The sequence below is a fragment of the Schistocerca americana genome, chromosome 4 (assembly GCF_021461395.2).
Source record: "Schistocerca americana isolate TAMUIC-IGC-003095 chromosome 4, iqSchAmer2.1, whole genome shotgun sequence".
Lineage (NCBI taxonomy): Eukaryota > Metazoa > Arthropoda > Insecta > Orthoptera > Acrididae > Schistocerca > Schistocerca americana.
In genome coordinates, this window is record NC_060122.1 from 200440595 (window position 1) to 200462113 (window position 21519).

At 44.6% G+C, this 21519-nt stretch overlaps 1 protein-coding gene across 1 annotated transcript in view; it reads left to right on the plus strand.

Annotated features, from left to right (window-relative positions):
• LOC124613067 (leucine-rich repeat extensin-like protein 2) overlaps window positions 1-19924 on the plus strand; it is a 36489-nt gene extending 16565 nt beyond the window's left edge. Inside the window, exon 2 of the mRNA XM_047141651.1 lies at window positions 18313-19924. Coding sequence (XP_046997607.1) covers window positions 18313-19550 — 1238 coding nt within the window. The 3' untranslated portion in view covers window positions 19551-19924. The remainder of the gene's footprint in view (window positions 1-18312) is intronic.
• The last annotated feature ends 1595 nt before the right edge of the window (window positions 19925-21519 follow it).

Consider the following 21519-nt stretch of genomic DNA (forward strand, 5'->3'; position numbering starts at 1 on the left):
TATTGCCCACCTCCACAAAACTCCGTTTAGTGTTTTAATTGCTCCTCTTTCCTGCTGGATCTGCTTCACAGCTTCCCGAGGAATGCATAGTCGACCTAAGTATTTAAAATGTTTTGCTCATATTTATTCTAAGCCCGCCTCGCACAGATGCTTCCGTTAACTTCTTTGTCATAAATTTGACACCCTCTCCACTTTGTGCTGTCAGTACCCGACCGTCGGCAAATAATAATGAGTAGATATCACCACGCTGGAAATAAAATCCCATACCAGTTCCAATATATAAAGCATATATATTTTAAACAGGGTCATCTCCCTGTAGACCTGTCTAAGTTCTTTGGATGTTCGGAACATCTCACTGAACTTTCCCCCTACTTTGCGTACAATTGGAGATTCTTTGAATTTAGGATACCCTCTATGCTTCTACGCCCTAATATTCCATCGCTTCTGGTAGTCCGTTGAGGGGAAAAGAATCGTACGCTTTTTCTAAATCCACAAATATTAGGTATACCTTGTGGTACTTAGAACATACCTTCTCACTTATTTGTCTAAGGCTGAAAATATTATCCATACAAGATAGCCCAACTATAAAACGTACTTGTTTCTCTCGCATCTTTCCTTCAATCTTATCCTCCAATCTTTTATTCAGTTCAGTTCTCCACAGGTTAATACTGGACCAACCGACCTGCGACCGTGGTGCAGTGGATGATTCGATCACCTGTTAGCCTAGACGTCGGTGTAAACGGAGAGGACTATGGGCCAAGCATACACCAGAAACATTATTTATCCAACCAGGTGACAGGTTTCCATGATTAACTGTCCAATGCACTTGATCCCGTGGCAACTACAGTCTCAAGTGCAGAGCTGCATGTTCAGTAATGTGGTCTGAACAGTAGACTCCGAAATACCTTCACAAGCACAGGCACTAACAGATTGCCGCCCGTCCAGCCTTCGACATCGGGCAAGCCTCCGATGTCCACGGCCTGTGATGGGGCGTGAGCGTCCAACACGTTGTCGCTCGCTCGTGATTTAACCGTCTTTCAAACACTTTCCATAGATGCTCACAAGAGTACCTGGCGAACATCTGACCAGTTTTGGATTACATGATCCTCATTCATACGCACCGATGCCATAAAAATCTGCACTTTGTCAAACTCGCTGATATCAATGGATTACCCTAGTTTTGACCCTTATTGTCGCTAGAATAATACCCTATTCGTACCTGCACCGATAATTTACATTCCTTACCACGTCCAGTGCCCGCAGCACTAATCCGCAGCATTCAGTCTGGCGTGGCGAGTTGTCATTATGGTTTCTTTCACCAGAATATTTGGAGATTTGTTTTACGAAGTGCTTGACTGCCACAGTTCTCTTTTGGAAACCACATTTTAACCGCGTAGTAAGACCATCTGTGCGTATAGCACAAAAGTACGTTCACCGCTTCCACAGTAAGTCATATGTAGCAAGGAACATAAAGCGATCACGTCCGGGCTGTGGAAGCGTTTTCCTACTGCAGTCACCTCTTCTTATCACAAATGCGTGGGTTTTGGAGGCAGGTCATATGTTGCAAATGGAGTATTATTTTGCTCATCATATTTTTTTCATGATTGTTTGTAAGTGTTGATTACGATAACAGTACTTTTTGTCATGTCAAATTAATTTTCATGGGTACAACGGACACAAATCCTCATTAGTAGATCGGAGTAAAATTTGAAACAGCTCAAAAATTTTTGCTGCAGTAATTGAAAATTTGTTTTTTTTTCTTACAGTTTGGATGTATAGTCCGTTATGTAAGAGCATGGTCGGAATTACAAGATACCGCCTCAGTTCTTTCACAGCCCAACAGACAGAGTCTTTGTCCTCCATGCAATGTCCATAAACCATTAATTTGTTTTCATTCTTGACTGAAACACACAAGAAGAGACATGAGTGCAGCTTATGCGTCGCTGTGTTCTTCTGTAGACATCCCAAAGATCCGAAAATAAGTAATGCCGTGGCGTCTAAATATATGGGGAATTCAGTAATTTGTACAAAAATGGGTAACATGCTATAAATTGGTTAAAAACGTGAATGACTTTGAAAACATGGATCAATCGGTAAAGTGACGACAAAAGTGGAAAGAATTATTACCACCCTTTTTCGGGAAACCCATTCTTAACACTGCGTCAAGCGCAATTCACTTTGAAACAGCTGTTAACGTAAATTCGGCTCATTTGGAGGTCTCTTCCACGTGAATACGCGGAAAGCTTGGTTTCAAGGATTCCCCTGCGATGGCAAGCAAATATCGGCGCTTTGGGTAGCTGCGTTTTTCTTTTGTCCATATATGATGTATGAATATGTTTTAGTTTATTTTCTAATACATTTTTCTACGGATTAACTCTACCGCGATGTTACTCAACAGACTGTAAATGAATAGTATTAAAAGGAAAAAAATTTCAAAAATAAATTGGTAGATACGGCTGGCATTTCAGTTTAGTCATTAAATCGTGCTGATTTTCAATATCTTAACGGGATTAACAGCTATATGTCTCACATCTGTGACTATTCCAGGGGATGTAACAACCCCAGAAGTGGCCTCCCTGGCAATAATGCCATACAAGCGTTTCATTTCGTTCATGTGGAACAACATGACATAGAAATCTAAATCGCTACTGGCCTCGACTTGAAAAGAGTGACACAAAAAATAAGCAGCATATTACCGGAAATCTTACACTAAAGGTTAATAACGGCTATCAGTTAACAAAGAAAATTAGAAAACAGCATTTTATGCAATAGTTGATGCAATAGTTGACGCACTGCCTTAATGAAAACCTGACCATTTTATGCAATAGTTGACGCACTGCCTTAATGAAAACCTGACCAATCTGTGACAGGTTGTGCTGCCTGACTCGTTAGAGCGCAAGCCTAATCACTGTCTCCCCAAGAGCTAAAATTTGTTGTTTACGTTGAGACTCCCATATGGCACCTTACCTCCGTTCTCACTTACTTTGAGAAGTTCAGTTCTGCTGTATACAACGATCATCTACGATAGTACTGCCTCGATATTCAATGTAACAAAGCGCGAAAGAATACACTTAAAAAAAAAAGGCCAGTGAGAAAGCCCGATGAGTAAGGCTGTCCAACCGTATTACTTCTTCAAGTAGTATTATGAGCCTTCTTAAGGTAAAAAAATACTAATTAAGGGGTGCCTACATCGGAACGCCCATTGTGGAGTTGCATTCGTAAAGTCCAGGTTATCGTTAACAGATTTGTATCCACTAAACCCACAGCGAAAGCAGCTAATGAACGTCTGGATCCTAAAATTAAGACAAGACTTCAGTTGACTCTCCACTCCAAGTTCTTGCATACGCGGTAGTGAGGGAAATCCTAAACAGTTCTTCGATCATCGCTAACTCTAAAGAGGGGAATCAAATACACTACTGGCCATTAAAATTGCTACACCAGGAAGATGACGTGCTACAGACGCGAAATTTAACCGACAGGAAGAAGATGCTGTGATATGCAAATGATTAGCTTTTCAGAGCATTCACATAAGGTTGGCGCCGGTGGCGACACCTACGATGTGCTGACATGAGGAAAGTTTCCAACAGATTTCTCATACACAAACAGCAGCTGACCGGCGTTGCCTGGTGAAACGTTGTTGTGATGCCAAGTGTAAGGAGGAGAAATGCGTACCACACGTTTCCGACTTTGATAAAGGTCAGATTGTAGCCTATCCCGATTGCGGCTTATCGTATCGCGACATTGCTGCTCGCGTTGGTCGAGATCCAATAGCTGTTAGCAGACTATGGAATCGGTGGGTTCAGGAGGGTAATACGGGACACCCTGCTGGATCCCAACGACCTCGTATCACTACCAGTCGAGAAGATAGGTATCTCATCCGCATGGCTGTAACGGATCGTGCAGCCACATCTCGATCCCTGAGTCAACAGATGGGGACGTTTGCAAGACAACAACCCTCTGCACAAACAGTTCGACGACGTTTGCAGCAGCATGGACTATCAGCTCGGAGACCTTGGCTGCGGTTACCCTTGACGCTGCATCACAGACAGGAGCGACTGCGATGGTGTACTCAACGACGAACCTGGGTGCACGAATGGCAAAACGTCATTTTTTCGGATGAACCCAGGTTCTGTTTACAGAATCATGATGGTCGCATCCGTGTTTGGTGACATTGCGTTGAACGCACATTGGAACCGTGTATTCGTCATCGCCATAATGGCGTATCACTAGGCGTGATGGTATGGGGTGCCATTGGTTACACGTCTCGGTCACCTCTTGTTTGCACTGACGGCACGTTGAACAGTGGACGTTACATTACAGATGTGTTATGACCCGTGGTTCTGCCCGTCATTCGACCCCTGCGAAACCCTACATTTCAGCGGGATAATGCACGACCGCATGTTGCAGGTCCTGTACGGTCCTTTCTGGATACAGAAAATGTTCGACTGCTGCCCTGGCCAGCACATTCCCCAGATCTCTCACCAATTGAAAACGTCTGATCAATGGTGGCCGAGCAACTGGCTCGTAACAATACGCCAGTCACTACTCTTGATGAACTGTGGTATCGTGTTTAAGCTGCATGGGCAGCTGTACCTGTACACGGCATCCAAGTTCTGTTTGACTCAATGTCCAGGAGTATAAAGGCCGTTATTACGGCCAGAGGTCGTTGTTCTGGTTACTGATTTCTTAGGATCCATGTACCCAAATTGCGTGAAAATGTAATCACATGTCAGTTCTAGTATAATATATTTGTCCAATGAATACCCGTTTATCATCTTCATTTCTTCTTGGTGTAGCAATTTTAATGGCCAGTAGTGTAGCTTCCGTAATTAGTAGGTTAATTTTCTTGGTTTCTAAGTAATACCATTAGGTTCCCTTAAAATTCCTAGTGAGTAGCAACAGCACTCCCTTACGAATTTTGTTTTTTCACGTCATTTCACGTGCCCCAGAGGCAACGAAACAAGGTTCCACATAGAAAAGAAAGTTTCATCTTCCATTGTTGATGGAAATTAAAGCCCTAACGCGGCTGTGGAAATCATAATTCTGACCTTTTGTTCTAGTAATTAGATCCAGCGTGACGTGGCCAATATCTCCTCTGCTTTTAAGAAGACTAGCATTCCTCTGTGCAGCATGCCCCTTATTGTAGCCTGGCATCCATAATTCCACGAGAGGACAGGCTGATCATGCCGCTTTTCCGGTTAAGATAAGAATAGGAAGCTTTGTTTTTGGAGTTATGTATATTTTGATAGATTTTTACATGTTTCCTATACGGTAAGTTGAGTGTGATACTTGTAACAGGTAATACAAGTATTTTTGAGTGTTTTTGAAGTTTACACACACACACACACACACACACACACATATATATATATATATATATATATATATATATATATATATATATATATATACACTCCTGGAAATTGAAATAAGAACACGGTGAATTCATTGTCCCAGGAAGGGGAAACTTTATTGACACATTCCTGGGGTCAGATACATCACATGATCACACTGACAGAACCACAGGCACATAGACACAGGTAACAGAGCATGCACAATGTCGGCACTAGTACAGTGTATATCCACCTTTCGCAGCAATGCAGGCTGCTATTCGCCCTTGGAGACGATCGTAGAGATGCTGGATGTAGTCCTGTGGAACGGCTTGCCATGCCATTTCCACCTGGCGCCTCAGTTGGACCAGCGTTCGTGCTGGACGTGCAGACCGCGTGAGACGACGCTTCATCCAGTCCCAAACATGCTCAATGGGGGACAGATCCGGAGATCTTGCTGGCCAGGGTAGTTGACTTACACCTTCTAGAGCACGTTGGGTGGCACGGGATACATGCGGACGTGCATTGTCCTGTTGAAACAGCAAGTTCCCTTGCCGGTCTAGGAATGGTAGAACGATGGGTTCGATGACGGTTTGGATGTACCGTGCACTATTCAGTGTCCCCTCGACGATCACCAGTGGTGTACGGCCAGTGTAGGAGATCGCTCCCCACACCATGATGCCGGGTGTTGGCCCTGTGTGCCTCGGTCGTATGCAGTCCTGATTGTGGCGCTCACCTGCACGGCGCCAAACACGCATACGACCATCATTGGCACCAAGGCAGAAGCGACTCTCATCGCTGAAGACGACACGTCTCCATTTGTCCCTCCATTCACGCCTGTCGCGACACCACTGGAGGCGGGCTGCACGATGTTGGGGCGTGAGCGGAAGACGGCCTAACGGTGTGCGGGACCGTAGCCCAGCTTCATGGAGACGGTTGCGAATGGTCCTCGCCGATACCCCAGGAGCAACAGTGTCCCTAATTTGCTGGGAAGTGGCGGTGCGGTCCCCTACGGCACTGCGTAGGATCCTACGGTCTTGGCGTGCATCCGTGCGTCGCTGCGGTCCGGTCCCAGGTCGACGGGCACGTGCACCTTCCGCCGACCACTGGCGACAACATCGATGTACTGTGGAGACCTCACGCCCCACGTGTTGAGCAATTCGGCGGTACGTCCACCCGGCCTCCCGCATGCCCACTATACGCCCTCGCTCAAAGTCCGTCAACTGCACAAACGGTTCACGTCCACGCTGTCGCGGCATGCTACCAGTGTTAAAGACTACGATGGAGCTCCGTATGCCACGGCAAACTGGCTGACACTGACGGCGGCGGTGCACAAATGCTGCGCAGCTAGCGCCATTCGACGGCCAACACCGCGGTTCCTGGTGTGTCCGCTGTGCCGTGCGTGTGATCATTGCTTGTACAGCCCTCTCGCAGTGTCCGGAGCAAGTATGGTGGGTCTGACACACCGGTGTCAATGTGTTCTTTTTTCCATTTCCAGGAGTGTATATAAAGGGATGGAGAAACAGTTACTTTAATTAATATTTTGTAAGTGAAGGCGGGCAGTATAAGACTAATTAACGTAATATTTTTATTAGTTAGGTGCTACGATGTGATTGTATTATTATTCGTAATTTTTCACAATGCACAGATGACAAAGCTATGAGCGACGGAGCATTGGTTTGGACTGGGGAGTATGGGTAAGAAAATCGGACGATGTTTTTTGAAGGAAGGATCCCACCTTTCACCGCAAACGATTTCAGAAAACTATACTCTACATGGATCAATAAGTTTTTACGAAAATTTGTACTGACCTGTTCCCAGATGCACTTGTAGTGACTTCATCACTGTTCCGTACAAATAACTGTACGTGTTGGTGGTATCGGTATGTAGAACATAGGAAATATGCTGAATTACTTGAAAGGGAAAAAAAACTAACTAAACGAAGTCTCAGTTTACACATTTAAAGTTCTGAAAGTTTAATGTCCCAGATGAATATTGCACATTCCTAAATCTATTTGGTTAAAATACAAGGCTACAGTAGTTAACAGGAAAAGCAGTTTGTTAATGCTTGGTTCATATTTCCACTGAAGCATAGGAAATAACTTCCATTTGAAAAGATTTCTGAAAAAGTAAATAGTGGCAGCACACTATTACAGTTCTCCAAACGTGTTTATGTGTCTTAAATATTTACCTCAGTCTCTATTTCCAACTTTTTACTGCTCTTTGTGGAACACGAGTATTCTCATATATGTTTTCAGGTTCTTTTTGGTGCTAAATGTTCGCTGCTCACTGCATCGTCCAAGACGTCTAAGGACACAGTCCGATAACAGAACTGTAAATCGTTTAATCGCGACCCACATACTTATCTTCTATCTCTCGAAACCGTGCGTCATGACACAGGCATCAAAGAGAAATAAAAATTATTCAACTGCGAAATTTCATTACGATGTTGAACACCGAGGACGAGAGTATATTGCCATTTATTTTGGTAATTCTTGCTGCAGTAGGCCATTGTTAAAATTTATTTAGGACCTAACAATTCTCAATTTCTTCAGGCTTTTATTGATGTCATTGTATTCAGGCCATGTGACGACTACTTCAGGTCATGTAAGCTACTGATTTGTTGTTGGCTCTAATTAGACATATGTCTCATACTGGTTTTGTGTTGTAATAATACGCTGACGAGCCGAAACAATTCAACCAGCTGGTGTTGCCAGTACATGACACGGCAAGGAAAGCTTAGAAGCGGAGCAGAGGCAAGTGAGATTCTTTCTAGCGATGATAGAATGTCGGAAGGAACTTCGACAAAAGGCCTGTTGTTATGGCTTGATAACTGTGAACGAGAATTTCGAAAACGGTGTAGACGATCGGCTGCGCGCGTGCCGCTTACACGAGCTTTTGTGGAAAGTGACTGAAAGAGGGTGAAATGACGTCACAGAATGTGGAGAGCGGAGGAATAACCCGCTCCATAACGCATCGTAGGCAGCGGGGCGGGTGGCAGGCACGGAAGTTTCGGAGCAAACCGTTCAGCGCACTTTGATGAACATAGTCCTCCACAGTAGACGACCCCTATGTCTGCCCTCATTGACCCGAGGACATCGCCAGTTATTATTTCAGTGGACATGAAGTGATCGAGATTGGACTGCGGATCAATGGAAACGTGTCGCCTGGTTGAACGAATCTAGTTTGTTGTTGGTGGTCGCTCCTGAAAAGCTGTCATTCATGCGTGCGCTTGCTCTAGAGACGTACTGCACATCGGAGGGACGCTGGTGGGGGCATCTGAGCTTCCATGAGGCTTATGTTAGCTATGAACTATGTGAAATTTATTGCGGACCTCTCTTACCCATTCATCTTAGATCTGTTGCCCGATCGCGATGGTATCTTCCAGCAGTAAGGTTACCAGTGTTACAAGACCAGAATACTGTTGACCTCTAGGCTTGATATGAACCCGATGGAAGACATCTAGATCGATGTCGGGAGCCAGATCAGCGCCCACAAGCTATCGGCCTGAATTTTTTGGGAATTAAGAGACCAGTACGTAGACATCTGATGCCACCTGCTCCTAGAAACCTAACCACTATTTTTCGGATCCGTTGCACCCAGAATGGCTGCTGTATTACGTTACAAAGCAAGCTATTTAAGTAGATGGTAATAGTAATTTGATCGATGAGTGTGTATTTCTTTTTCTGTTTACGTTACTTTTCTATAAAATCAACCCAGTATGGAGCTACTCTGATCTTGTCTCACGAGTTGCGATATACTCGAAATAATGTTGCACAGCGATCCAGGAAATATTTATTTCGTAATTAATGCAGTCGCGGACCACAAAAATTTTTTAATCGATTAATTTCGGTCAGTGATGACCGTACTAAACATGACAACGTGGCTTGATGTACAATGTCTCCAAATTACATAAGACACAGACTCAAAAATTGTTATAAACGAGAATGTCATGTCTAAATGTCAACGTGTAGGGCGCAATGATGTCAATGGTAGTGAATTTTTTATTTTTTATTTTTTTATTTTGTGACTAACCTTGCACGTCTGATTACTGTGACTGTACCGCCTACATGCACAATGACACGAATTATGTAGTAAACTGGATTTATTCAGATACGGATATGTCATCATTTTTGCTAATAATGATTTTTGATTCTGTATTTTATGTTATCTGGAGAAATTGAGAAATTGTACATCGAACTACCTCTCTATGTTTATTTTTTTGGTTTGGGGATGGTCATCGTTGACAGTAATTGATTACCTAATTAATAAACTATTGTGACCGAATTTCTAATAAAATGAACCTTCTTTGTTGTCTTCTGCAATGGTCAAAGAAATTAGAGGATTAGCCGAGATACTAAACTACTTCGAACACACTTCGTCTGCTGAGAACTGAGAAACGAATACTGAAATTTACTGTGGATATTCAAATAATTTTCTTGTTTTTTTTTTTTTTTTTTTTTTTTTTTTTTTTTTTTTTTTTTTTTTTGAGGTACGATTTTCATTTCTACTCGAGATTCAACCCATTATTCAGAATAATGTGGTAAATCTTTGTTCTTGTCAAACCGAACACGAGGGATGCAGTCCCAGTTCTAGAGTATAGCGGCACTTGCGACTCGCGTGTCTAGCGGAGGTGCAGGTGAACTGGACAGCATTTTTCATCAGCCTGTACGATTGATGAGCTTAGTAGCGACCCAGAAAAAACGCCGTTTCAGAGTAAATCGAGAAATATTAACCGATCAGCTGATTATGTATAAAATAGTCCGGGAAGCAACTGATTGACGACATGAGAGCATGACATGTAACTTAAATGGAAACACCGTCCTCAAATTCGCGAGGCTGTGTTAAATACATACACAAACATTACCGATAAACTGTCGATAAACAGAACACTGCGCTCGTGAAGAATAAGATAAATTTTTAATTCGACCACCTGACTTCCGCAGCACGGATCAACTCATACACGCAGTCAAATAGAACGGTATGCAGTACAAGAAAGATCGAATGAATTGATTTATTATTAGAAGTATATGGGAATATATGTTCCGACAGAACTGTAAATGAACACGTAACTCCCGCAAGTCGTTTCATGTGGTCTAAAGCTGAAGTCGTTAGTATACACTATCTTGCGCAATATTAGCTTTCTATATTCTTGTTTTTTTCTGTAAAAGTGAAAAAAGGAAAGAAATAATTTTAAGATTAAACATCATTTTGAAGCCAAATCTTCCAGACTGTTAGGCCGCGTCACGATCATCTACAGTTTCTTCTACACAGTCGACGTTTGGACCACAATGCTGGAACCTTATTCAGGGTCTCACAGTGTTCGCGGTTAGGTAACTGGGAACATCATGCTGGTAACATCCTTTCACAAGGACACAGGTAATTTTCACAAACTGCTACAGTGATCCAGATTTTATTATTTCACATCTATGATCAATCTCTTTCAAATTCTGAAGGTGGCAGGTGTAAAATACAGGAAGCGAAAGGCTATTTACAATATGTACAGAAACCAGATAGCAGTTATTAGAGTCGAGGGGCACGAAAGGGAAGCAGTGGTGGAGAAGGGGGTTGTAGCCTATTCTCGATGTTGTTGGATCTGTATATTGAGCAAGCAGTAAAGGAAACAAAAGAAAAATTTGGAGTGGGCATAAAATTTTATGAAGAAGAAATAAATACTTTGATGTTTACCGACGACATTTTAATTCTGTCAGAGACACCAAAGGACCTGGAAGAGCAGCTGAACGGATTGGACAGTTTCTTGAAAGGAGGGTATAAGATGAACATCAACGAAAGCAAACGAAGATAATGAAATGTAGTCGAATTAAATCAGTTGATGCTGCGGGAATTAGATTAGGAAATGAGACACTTAAAGTAGTAAATGATTTTCACTATTTGGGAAGCGAAATAACTGATGGTTGTCGAAGTAGGGAGGATATAAAATGTAGACTGGCTATGGCAAGGAAAGCGTTTCTGAAGAAGAGAGATTTGTTAACATCTAGTATACAATTAAGTGCCAGGAAGTCGTTTCTGAAAGTATTTGTATGGAGTGTGGCCTTGTATTGAAGTAAAACATGGACGATAACTAGTTTAGACAAGAAGAGAATAGAAGCTTTCGAAATGTGGTGCTACAGAAGAATGCTGAAGATTAGATGGGTAGATCACATAATTAATGAGGAGGTACTGAGTAGAATAGGGGAGAAGAACAATATGTGGCACAACTTGACTAGAAGAAGGGATCGGTTGGTACGAAACGTTCTGAGGCATCAAGGGATCACCATTTAGTATTGAAGGGATGTGTGGTGGGTAAAAATCGTAGAGGGAGGCTAATAGATGAATACACTAAGCAGATTGAGAAGGATGTAGGTTGGAGTAGTTGTTCGGAGATGAAGAGGCTTCCACAACAATGGAGAGCTGCATCAGACCAGTCTTTGCACTGAATGCCACAACAGCAACATGATCAAATACTTATTAGGTCTTCAGATTACCAGTTTCGGTCTGTTTTTAAAACAGTTCTGAAGATGACCGTTGTTGACCGAAGCCGGTAATCTGAGGACGCAACAAATTTGAGATCACAGTTGTGAAATAAAAAAAAAAATATTCTACAGGTAATTTTCTTTCCAGGTGTTTGCCAACGAGGCTTCTTGTCCGTTTCTAATAGTCTTGACCTCCATGGCGCGATAATCATAATGTTCCATCCTTGTAGCCCGGCCCCACAGCCCTCCCTCTGTTCCATACATGATTCACATACTATTCCGCGCTGAAATGTGTAGACACTTAATGGGACACTTCCCGAGCGATTAGAGGATGATTTTGGCCCTGTGCTAAAAAATCGTGCAGAAGAGTAACGCCTCCGAATTTTTTATGCGAAAATTCGTAGAGCTTCTGAAATAAAAAAAATTCATTAATGTTCTACATCATTATTCTTCATGTGTACAAATTTATTTCTGAATTAATTCATCTGGCGACAAACATATTTCTCCTACCGAGAGACCAGTTTGTTGATAGCGTCACTGTTGAATATTTGGCTTTGTTGATGAAGCCACGACATCATCTCTGCTTGCATCGCTTCACCACTATCAAAGTGAAGATTTCGAAGGTGTTCTTTGATTTTCTGGTAACTATATGGAAGATGAGTTATGAGAGAGAAGCCAAGGCGTTGGGTCGCGGCAAATGTCGCACCGCTCGTGTGTGGTCTGGCATCGTCACGCTGAAGGAAAGCGTGCCTCATGTGTGGAAAAACGTTTCCTACGGTTAGAAAGTCTATTACAGCACGCCATTTCTCACACACCGACACAGTTACGTAACACACCACCATATTAGTCGCTGCCATTCGGAGCCCTCGTTTGCGGGACAGTGGACCGAGTAATATATAAATGAAATGTAATACCTCAACGGGTATTGAGAACCGAACAAAAAATTCGGAGACATTACTTTTCAGCACGCCGTCGTATGTGACTCCGTTTCAATGAAATGATGCACGTCCACCTTCTTAGCCGAGTGCTCAACGCGTCAAATCTTCCTGCAGGGGAGACAGGTTCCTTTCCTGAAACTGCAAGTGATTCTTGGTGAGAGGACTTTCCGGGTTGAATTCAACCTCGTGATGCAAACTCAGGAGCTACCTGATGGATAAGGGGCGTCTCCGTGGTCGAAACGTCAACAACGGCCGCGAGTGTGGTGTGCTGACATCGTGCTCCTCCATACCGCATCCTATGATTGAGGATGGCACGGCGGTCGATCGACTATATCGTGGTCTTCAGGGACTGATCGCGGGATTTACTTTCCTTTTTTAAACAGCAGTACGTTCCAAGTTACAAACGTTGCTTAGTTTGATGACCATATGTTTTGTGGCGGCGTTCGTAGCGGACAGCAATTCGCTGTAGAAACGGCTTACGAAGTCACCGCCACACTTTTAATAGCGGGCCGACCGGTCTGCTGGAACAGTGAACAGAAAGATGAAAACCTAAACACTCTGATTAAATAAAAGTCGGTACTTATCTTTATTAACGAAGATACAGCAACACAGTAGTGAACTCCGTGTCTACAGAAATCTGTCTAGTTCGAGTCGGAGCGGCTAGGTCAGCGTCGGCTGACGACAAACAACAACTCTGCTGCGATGAACACACAACTGACTAGCAAGTACACAATTCGGTGGCGAGTATACAACTGAGCGGCGAATACAGAACTGTCCTAGCGCTCGCGACTCCAACGCTTAAGAAGCCAGAAGCCAGCGGTGGCGCGCGCAGACTTGCGGCGATTTCCTGTCTCACTGGCGCTGCTTATGCGGACGGCGTCCGGACTTTGATGCTGCCAACCTTTTGGCAGCGGGCTCGGGTGGCAGTACTGGCTAGGATACAACAATATGCATCCACGATAGCTTGGAACTTCGCCAGAAATTGCTCTTCTGCTGCCCGAAACGCCTCAGTTGAGATGATGGCTGCCTCAGTCCCTATGCTCATCATCAGCCTCCAACGAGGGTTAGTGTCCCGTTAATAATCCTTTCCTTCAGGTAACCCCACAGCCAGAAATCACACAGGATCAAATCTGGTGATCTTGGTGGCCACGAAGTTTTTAACCATCGGCAATTAATTCGGTTTTCTCGAAACGTGTTACGGACTAGCCGACCTCATGAGCAATGCGATGTGGAGGTCCATCATGCATTAAAACAGTTGTGTCCAAAGGACCTCTGTCCCGAAAGCCGTGGATCACATTTTGGCGAAGCTGATCACAGGAACGTGGGCCGTTCACGCTGCATGCCCTTTATCCTCGAGCGTCCGAGTTTCTCAAAGAAAACTGGACCAACAATGGACTCTCTCGTGAAGCCGCAACACACATCACGCGTTCGCTATGGAGGGGATCATCATGAAAGCTCGTTGGCGTTGACGATCGCCAGATGCAACAATTTTGAGTGTTCAAATGGCTCTGAGCACTATGGGACTTAACAGCGGAGGTCATCAGTCCCCTAGACATTAGAACTACTTAAACCAAACTAACCTAAGGACATCTCACACATCCATGCCCGAAGCAGGATTCGAACCTGCGACCGTCGCGGTCGCGTGGTTCCAGACTGCAGCGCCTAGAACCGCTCGGCCACTCCGGCCGGCCTTTTGAGTGTTCGCTGATGCACTGAGCGTACAGTGTGCGTCATTGCTCCACAAAACTTTCCAAGACCACATGTCATCAACTTCAAATCTTGCACGAAACGCAAGAGCCAAGTGTATTGGAATGTCTGTTGGCAAAAGTTGGCCAGCAGTGTGAAGTTTCTACAGCTACCACTTCACAACTGTTCGCAGCACCTTTCGAACAATGGACCATGCAATGTTCAGCTATCGTTACCCAGCTCGTGCACTACTTGAAGATCGCATATTGCGTCCAAAATTCTCAGTCTCGGCAACAGTAATTTCTTCCGTTGTTTGTGGCGCAACTGATTGTATGCCTCTCTCACGAGCAGTTACTAAATTGCCAATTAATTCAAATTTCCTAATCGTGTTCTTCGACCGCGCATTCCCTGAACGCATCGATGCTCGTGAGGAGCAGCAATATTATAGATGTTGTTTTGATAAAACAGCCTTACCTCATCCAGATCCATGTTGACTGTCTGCAACTGTAACGACCACTGATGTTTGTGAAAGTCCCACGTCGCCATACCACTACCGACGCCTAACGGCAAGTCATGCCACTGACACTACTACCAGAGTAAATCTTGCAGCGCACAGTTTGAGAATCATCCATACAATGTTGAGGATCCGTACAGTAAATACACTCCTGGAAATTGAAATAAGAACACCGTGAATTCATTGTCCCAGGAAGGGGAAACTTTATTGACACATTCCTGGGGTCAGATACATCACATGATCACACTGACAGAACCACAGGCACATAGACACAGGTAACAGAGCATGCACAATGTCGGCACTAGTACAGTGTATATCCACCTTTCGCAGCAATGCAGGCTGCTATTCTCCCATGGAGACGATCGTAGAGATGCTGGATGTAGTCCTTTGGAACGGCTTGCCATGCCATTTCCACCTGGCACCTCAGTTGGACCAGCGTTCGTGCTGGACGTGCAGACCGCGTGAGACGACGCTTCATCCAGTCCCAAACATGCTCAATGGGGGACAGATCCGGAGATCTTGCTGGCCAGGGTAGTTGACTTACACCTTCTAGAGCACGTTGGGTGGCACGGGATACATGCGGACGTGCATTGTCCTGTTGGAACAGCAAGTTCCCTTGCCGGTCTAGGAATGGTAGAACGATGGGTTCGATGACGGTTTGGATGTACCGTGCACTATTCAGTGTCCCCTCGACGATCACCAGTGGTGTACGGCCAGTGTAGGAGATCGCTCCCCACACCATAATGCCGGGTGTTGGCCCTGTGTGCCTCGGTCGTATGCAGTCCTGATTGTGGCGCTCACCTGCACGGCGCCAAACACGCATACGACCATCATTGGCACCAAGGCAGAAGCGACTCTCATCGCTGAAGACGACACGTCTCCATTTGTCCCTCCATTCACGCCTGTCGCGACACCACTGGAGGCGGGCTGCACGATGTTGGGGCGTGAGCGGAAGACGGCCTAACGGTGTGCGGGACCGTAGCCCAGCTTCATGGAGACAGTTGCGAATGGTCCTCGCCGATACCCCAGGAGCAACAGTGTCCCTAATTTGCTGGGAAGTGGCGGTGCGGTCCCCTACGGCACTGCGTAGGATCCTACGGTCTTGGCGTGCATCCGTGCGTCGCTGCGGTCCGGTCCCAGGTCGACGGGCACGTGCACCTTCCGCCGACCACTGGCGACAACATCGATGTACTGTGGAGACCTCACGCCCCACGTGTTGAGCAATTCGGCGGTATGTCCACCCGGCCTCCCGCATGCCCACTATACGCCCTCGCTCAAAGTCCGTCAACTGCACATACGGTTCACGTCCACGCTGTCGCGGCATGCTACCAGTGTTAAAGACTGCGATGGAGCTCCGTATGCCACGGCAAACTGGCTGACACTGACGGCGGCGGTGCACAAATGCTGCGCAACTAGCGCCATTCGACGGCCAACACCGCGGTTCCTGATGTGTCCGCTGTGCCGTGCGTGTGATCATTGCTTGTACAGCCCTCTCGCAGTGTCCGGAGCAAGTATGGTGTGTCTGACACACCGGTGTCAATGTGTTCTTTTTTCCATTTCCAGGAGTGTAGTTTTCCGTCCGTATCAAGTAGCGAAAATTTAATTACAAAAACCCTGGACAACGCGCGAACGCCTGTATCTGCTACGACCTTTCATGTCAACGTGCACATGCAGAATAGCCAGATCGCCAGAACAAGGCATAACTTTTTGTACCATTCATTTACGATTTCATAAAGCTGTTTCTTCATAAAGGCCAACTACCTTGCCCCAGTGGTACCACCGGTTCCCGTCAGATCACAGAAGTTAAGCGCTGTCGGGCTGGGTTAACACTTGCTGGGTAGCACTTGTATGGGTGACCATCCGGACTGCCGCGCGTTGTTGGCAAGCGGGAAGGACTCAGCCATTGTGAGTCAAACTGAGAAGCTACTTGATTGAGTAGTAGCGGTTCCGGAGTCGTAAACTGACTTATGGCCAGGAGAGCGGTGTGCTGACCACATGACCCTTCATATCCGCATCCAGTGATGCCTGTGGATTGAGCATGACACAGCGGCCTGTAGGTACTGTTGGGCCTTCATGGCGTGTTCGGGCGTAGTTATGGTTTCATATAAGCATTTTATGGCAAACCAGGAGCAATGGAACGTCACAAAAATCCCTAGAATCCTCTGCAAAGCCACTGTCAAGGAAAACGACGGAGTGATGAAGTTTAACATCTGGATTGAATCACTGTTAGATCCGGTATGGCAGTGGGACTTTGCTTAGTTCTAGAGATCGGGTCTGTAGATGGTGAAATGGAGAGAAGAGCTAGTCACGAGAGATCAGGAGACAGAACTGCAGCACTGTAACGAGAGATGTACGAACGGAGAATGTCTTGTGCCAGTCTTGAACCGAGCATGTTGCTCATTGTAGAGTCATAATCTGGGGTAATCACAGCAGTCGTCGTGTGCCACTAGTCACACTAGAGTCTTGGCACTCACTGGTCAGGGTGTCCTTCTGTGGATTTCTGAACAATGAGCAATGTAATACCTGCAGTTTCCCTTTGAACAGCTGACAATGCACTTAGGGTTGCCTTGCCACTGACTTTCGTCGTGTAAGTTTCCTTCCGAATGTATTGATTCTTTTGTGGCCGGTGTGGTTGATGGTTCTTCATATCCGTTTCAAAAAATAAAGGAGAACCATAATAAAGGAGAACCATAGCGCATGTTATTTGTTACTTTTTCAAGTTACCAATCGCTCCCATTATTACTTAACGCAATGTGGTAGCTATAGATTAGTATGTAGTTGGTACTTTGTAACTTGTTTTGGGGTTAGTTATTTACTTCAATAAAAGACATCAGCACTTGGAAGAAGGTCAGCAATCGTGTCACACGTGTTAATGCAATACATACAGTATCAGCCGTTCGGTTTATATTGTTAGAATTGGATGCAGTAAGACGTTTCAGGAGTTGTGTTGACATGAATTACTTAAAAGTTAGCGTTGGTACTGACAAGATATTTTTGCCTACCTTGTAGAAAGCTGTTGATACAGTGAAAATTTCATTTCCTTCTGCTTTCTATTACTCCAATATTCTTTCATGTTGTAAACGTGTCCCTATTTTCTGCCTTCAGACCACTTCACAGATCGTGTGTATCTACTTCTGTCTTGGAATTTTTCTAAATTTACCGCTTTCCTTCTCAAAAGACGTCTCTATTTTGTTTCTTCTGCTTTTATGTTGTGTATTCATAAATCATTTTCAGCTTATCGGATCCAGCGTGTTTTTAGGTGTTTTAACTAATATACATATATATATATATATATATATATATATATATATATATATATATATCATTTTCTACTTCTTACGTACAATGCATATTTTCTTATTTTTTTTAAGTGTCCGGAGCATGGCCTTGGGAAGTGGGTCTGCTGAAGAACAAGACAACAACAACCGAGGCTACGCCGTCCAAAAGTTCAACTTTAACGACGGGCGCACCAAGCACGACGACTTCCACACCGCCCACCCCAGAGTCAACGCCTCGTCCTCGGTCTCGCCCCAGGAGCAACTCTAAGAAGCATCATCACCTCCACACATCCACAACTCCGCAACCGACAACAAAGGACTACACCATTGGCACGACTACCACCACCGAAGCGCCCCCGCCTTCCGTCCCACAAGTCGTTGTCCAAACGGATCCCCAACTCTTTGCTTCTGTCCAGCCTCAACTCCCAGCGGTCCCTCCACCCGAAATGTCACCCATAGTTATCGTCGAGCCTGACTCCTATCCCGATGCTAACCGTGCTTACCGCTCAATGTACGAACAACCATACGGCAGCATGTATCCACCTCCAATGTCGTACGCACCTCCAGTTCCATACTATTCTCCTCCACCGCCACCGCCGCTGGCGCGATATCCCTCCCCGTATGACCCCTACGCATTCGGAGGGTATCCCAGCTATCAGTGGCCAGCGATCGAACCATCCTACCTGCGGCCTTATCGCTCATACCCCTTTGCACCTATGCCCTCTCTACAGAGCTATCCAATTGACTACTCACCATACCCATGGTGGCAGCCTCAGGTTCAGGGGATGATGGTAGGTGCAGATGGCTCAGCTGCACCAGCCATCCAAGGTGGATGCACCTCAGAGCCAAAACGTGACCGCGAAGAGTTGACACCTGCACTAAAGGACGCGCCAGTGGACCAGAAGGTTGAGGAACCTTCCCCAACATACGTCAGTCTCCTGCCCAGCTACACTGCCAAAGTGGATTCACTTGCCACCCCAACGAGGACGAGAGAGGGGAGCAATGTGAAGGTAGAAAAGCCTTTCATTGTGGAGGAAAAGGCAGAGCAACCTAACATTGCCCCAGGAAATAATGCTTATGGCATGGTTGATACTGTTGGGAAGGAGAACCACATTCTGAGAAACAATCCTTACCAGCCAGCGCCACCGAGTTCATATTGGCCCGGATACTACGAGCAGAATCAGTGGCCACAGTGGAATCAGTGGCAGCAGTGGCCGGGTTCTCAGCAGTCCCAGTATCCGTACAGTGTGGGACCACAGCAGCCATCAGTAGTGCAGTCCCAGAAAAGACAGGCTCCATTCTATGGGTGGGGAGGACGGCAGTACGCGTAAGTGGTACTTCTCTCAGGCAAATGACTGTCTCCGAGTGCGAAATACATTTTAATTTTCACCTTTAGTAAGTCTCTACCTTTAAAAAATTTAGTGCACTACTTCTTTGCCGTCTGCAGAGGGAATAGGCCAATCCGTTCGCCTAAGAAATCGTGGCAATATAATCGAATCTAAAACAGAACGGCATGGGAAGAAGATTACCGCCGCTGACGGTGGATAACGTTCAGAAGAGTCACTGAGGCTGCTGCTATGCTATAATGTCACTTTATCGCTTAGCTCAAGAATTTTTTTTATTTTTTCCAGGTCTTACCATTTCTAAGAAGTAATGAAGCACTGCACAACAAAACGACTTATATATCATTCATGTAGTGAAGTATATAGATGTATTATTTAAATACACAGACAATAATTTTTGTATGATTCTACTACATTTTTCTTTTTTTGTATCTATTTTACTCTCTCTCTCGAAAAATGTATAGAAAAAAAAGGATATCTTTCCCAAGTCGACGACTGTGTTGAGTACTCATGTAGCGCTGCGATGTATTTCTGTTGGTATGACAGGAAGTGAGGTAGAACATGTTGCCACCTCTCAGTCTTGGTTTTGGAGGTGGTGGCTGTGTAGTAACTGCCTAATGTGCTTGAGAGAGGTGACATGAGCTGACAAAATATGGTGAAAAAAAGGTTGTGGTGACGTGAAGATTGCGGCGTATTGCACTTTCGTATTGCACAATATTCTCACGAACATACAAAGCGTGTCCCCATAAATCGATTCTACTACTCGTCCGCAGAAGACACATTGCCGTACAAGATTTTTTTTTTAATAATGGACTTACAGACCTCAGACCATGAGAAGTATGAGTTATTGTGTAAGTGATACGTTGTTTCAATAGTGTGGATCTCAAGGTCCATGAAGAACATGCATTGTGAGAGACGAAAGACAAATAGTTTGCTAGAAATAGGACACTGACTATGAAATGAGCTCTGGTAGGAGAAAAGAGCTAACGATATTACACACCGGTGAATAGTATGTAGTGGTATACATATGGAGAAATAATTACACAAATGACACTAGGGACCGAGAGTGGAATCGAAATAAAATATTCTTAAAATGACAAACCAACAGATTTGAGAGAATGAAGAAGAAAAAAGGGAGTTACATAAGAGCCTCACTTGACTAATAGTGACAGAAATAAATTACTGAAGGATAAGTATTGTTATGTCACAGACCAGACGCATACTTTGCGACACAATTGATAATTAAAGTGAAACCTAGTGATACCTGTGAAATATTTCTTGTCATACTCATTCGCCTATGATCCATAGTACACCGATATTTACGCGTTTGTAGCAGATTAAATGGCAATCTTAAACTGCAACCGTCGAACTTTTTATTGGTGATAGCGTATTGGACTTTCGTATTGCACAGTATTCTCACGAATATACAAAGCGTAACCCTATAAATCGATTCTGGTACTCATTCATCAAAGACAGATTGTCCTACAAGACTTTTTTTTTTAATTATGGACATAGAGACGTCAGACCATTCAGAAACTGTATTTCCGGTGTAAGTTATATGTCGTTTCAATAGTTAAGGTGTTATTTCCGCAATAACTGAATCTGCATATTCAGTACAGTGCTTCATGAGGCATGGTCACACTGAAGAACGTATACCATTGCCTAGGCATGGTCACACTGAAGAATGTATAGCATTGCCTTCCTTCGACCTCGGAACTGCTTATCCCACCAAAACGGGAATTCTTTCATATACTCCAAAAATTGTAAGAGGTTTCACAAGCTGCGACATGGTCGCAAATAGAACAGAGATCCAGAAAGTGTAGAATAAATTTATTTCCGTCAGTGTTTACAAAATTGTTCAACCATTAGACTACCGGTTTCGGTCAGCGATGACCATCTTCAGATCTGCAGAAAAACACAGGAAAAAACAAATACAACTAGTGGACCGTCTACATCT